Source organism: Diaphorina citri, unplaced genomic scaffold, assembly GCF_000475195.1.
Source record: "Diaphorina citri unplaced genomic scaffold, Diaci psyllid genome assembly version 1.1 scaffold7690, whole genome shotgun sequence".
NCBI classification, from domain to species: domain Eukaryota; kingdom Metazoa; phylum Arthropoda; class Insecta; order Hemiptera; family Psyllidae; genus Diaphorina; species Diaphorina citri.
In genome coordinates, this window is record NW_007385066.1 from 1 (window position 1) to 2615 (window position 2615).

General features: G+C 40.5%; 1 protein-coding gene across 1 annotated transcript; it reads right to left on the minus strand.

Moving 5' to 3' along the window:
• Positions 1 to 823: 823 nt before the first annotated feature.
• On the minus strand, positions 824 to 1397 carry LOC103522264 (the record flags this gene model as incomplete). The annotated part of the gene is made up of 2 exons (XM_026832513.1): positions 824 to 914; positions 1146 to 1397. Coding segments are annotated over 2 exons (343 nt in total), but the record flags the coding sequence as incomplete, so codon positions are not given.
• Positions 1398 to 2615: the final 1218 nt, after the last annotated feature.

Consider the following 2615-nt stretch of genomic DNA (forward strand, 5'->3'; position numbering starts at 1 on the left):
TCGAGTCGATTCCATTGTTTTGCAAACTTATCTTCATCATCAGATTGTACAGCGAGTGAGGCGCGGAATCGATATGTACTTACTTTGCCCTAATACTCTTTGCCTGGTATTAAGTGCCTACAATCTAGTCCTCAGCTGAGGAAATCCAACCATTATATTGTGAGGATTCGAAACTCTTACATATAAGACTTGGAAGTAGAATTTTGAACCCTTTAACCTTAAAGAAACTTCCAGCTTTGCTAGGCTAGTTAGGGTTCGTGCTGGTTTGCCTAGGGCCTAAATTAAGAATGTTTCAGTAACACGCCAAAAGCTCAGGATAAACGTGAGAATCAGTGAGAAGGACGGAACATCCTATTTGTCCTCTCTGTATATATATATATGCCTTCAACAAACTGAATTGGACAAGGGGCACTAGCAGTATGCCCACCACTGACATAAGAGTCAATATTAAATTAAAAATCAACCGGTCATTAAAAACATTTAGGTACGAAAAACTAAAAGACAACATATTTGACTACAATCTCTATATCATCATCAAAGATCTACGATATTGAAATAGGAAATGTGTTAAAGATCTTACCTTCAAAGCATGTGAGATAAATGTGAGAATCAGTGAGAAGGACGGAACATCCTATTTGTCCTCTCTGTATACATATGCCTTCAACAAACTGAATTGGACAAGGGGCAACAGCCAGTATGCCCACAACTGACATAATAGTCAATATTAAATTAAAAATCAACCGGTCATTAAAAACATTTAGGTACGAAAAACTAAAAGACAACATACCTATTTGACTACAATCTCTATTTCATCATCAAAGATCTACAATATTGAAATAGGAAATGTGTTAAAGATCTTACCTTCAAAGCATGTGCTCACGGGAGCCAAAAACTGGGTGCCATCAATGAGAGTTCTGAAAAGTAGAAAGTTTTCCGATGTTATGGATTTAATGAAATTTTCTTTCTAAATATCCCCTCTTCTTAAGCTCGTTTCCCCTCTTTTTATGAATTTTGAAATCTAATGCAAAATCAGGCAAAGCTATCATTTGCGAAAGCTAAGGATAAAACTAGAGCGTACGCCCGTGGAAACTATCTAAAAGTCTTAACGCCAAATCTATTCCATCACCTCTCCCCGATATACTTACATTATAGTAGTTACGTTAGTGGATGGACACAATACAGGACAAGAGCCGAATCCACTAATATCGACGGGATCACTCAACGTCCTGTTGGTTTCACTGATTGCTGTTCTATTGATAAGTCCTTGTGTCCCATTCATAAATCCTTCTGTTCCATTCGTAAGTCCTTCTGTTCCATTTATAAGTCCTAGTGTAGGCGATAGCGCGTTGATTTCCCCAGTTTTCCAAGGATCACTGACTTTTCGCAGAACTATCGGGCTGGGTGGAATAAATGTTAGAAAGCAAGCTTGCTGCCGAGTTATTGCTGTAATATCAAATCCATATTCCCTATAAAATAGTTAGGTATGTACTCGTACTTAAAAGTTCACTAAAACCTCATCAGTTATGAAAACCCCCATCACACAAAAGCTCCCTGAAAACCTTCAGTTATGCAGTAACAACAAAACCCCATCACACAAAAGCTCCCTGAAAAGCTTAGCAGTTATGCAGTAACATTAAACCCCCATCACACAAAAGCTCCCTGAAAACCTTAGCAGTTATGCAGTAACATTAAACCCCCATAGCTTTCCTGGAGTTCCTGGCCCAGGGGGGAACTATTCCCGAACTATCATTCCTTGTTCCTGGGAAAGACTAGAGAGAAGTAACGAGGATGTCAAATTCCAACCATACCGAGGGTTTCTATTCTCGTGGGATTCAAAACAGGCCAGCATGGGACGACGAACATCGCACGTCGCTTTTAAGAGGTATGTTCAACTGGTTACCTAATGGCCAGAGTCAAAAATCAATGGCCGGGTCCACGAAGTGAGTTTGACAAGCTCCCTGAAAACCTTAGCAGTTATGCAGTAACATTAAACCCCCATCACACAAAAGCTCAGGTAATTCTTCGACGACTTCCATGCCTAGAACTTGAGACTTTACCACTGCATACAGCTACCAATACAAACCCAGCTCAGATGATCTTGATTAGATACCAAGCTAGATACCTGCTGGCTCAATTATTCTGACTTGGAACTTCTATCAGAATTTCTTGATCAAAACTTTCGATCGGAGTAAAGTTAGTAATGAAGAATCACGGAGTGAGCAGACGCGACGGGTGAGTTTTCAGTTTGGTGAATCTAATCTGAGTTTAAAATTGGTTTAATTTTAACTTTTTTTTTTTTTCAAGATGTTTGACAGAGGGAACTGTAACTGCTAAGGTCTTATGGTCCCGAAATCGAAGAGAGGCAGGACAGGAGAAAGCAAGCCGTTCCGAGAACGAATATTATCCCATCAGGATAAAATCCGCTCTGGGCGGGAATCGAACCTGCAGCCTAGCGCTTACAAGACAGACGCTCTACCACTACCAGCCAAGCGGTCCTAGGTCTGTCAGACAGTCTGAACGTGTGGTGGAAAAAGCTTCTGACCAAGTTCTGTCACAGACAGTCAGAGCGTGAGTCACCGGCATTGGATTAAGCTATCTGATTGGTTGATCATTCG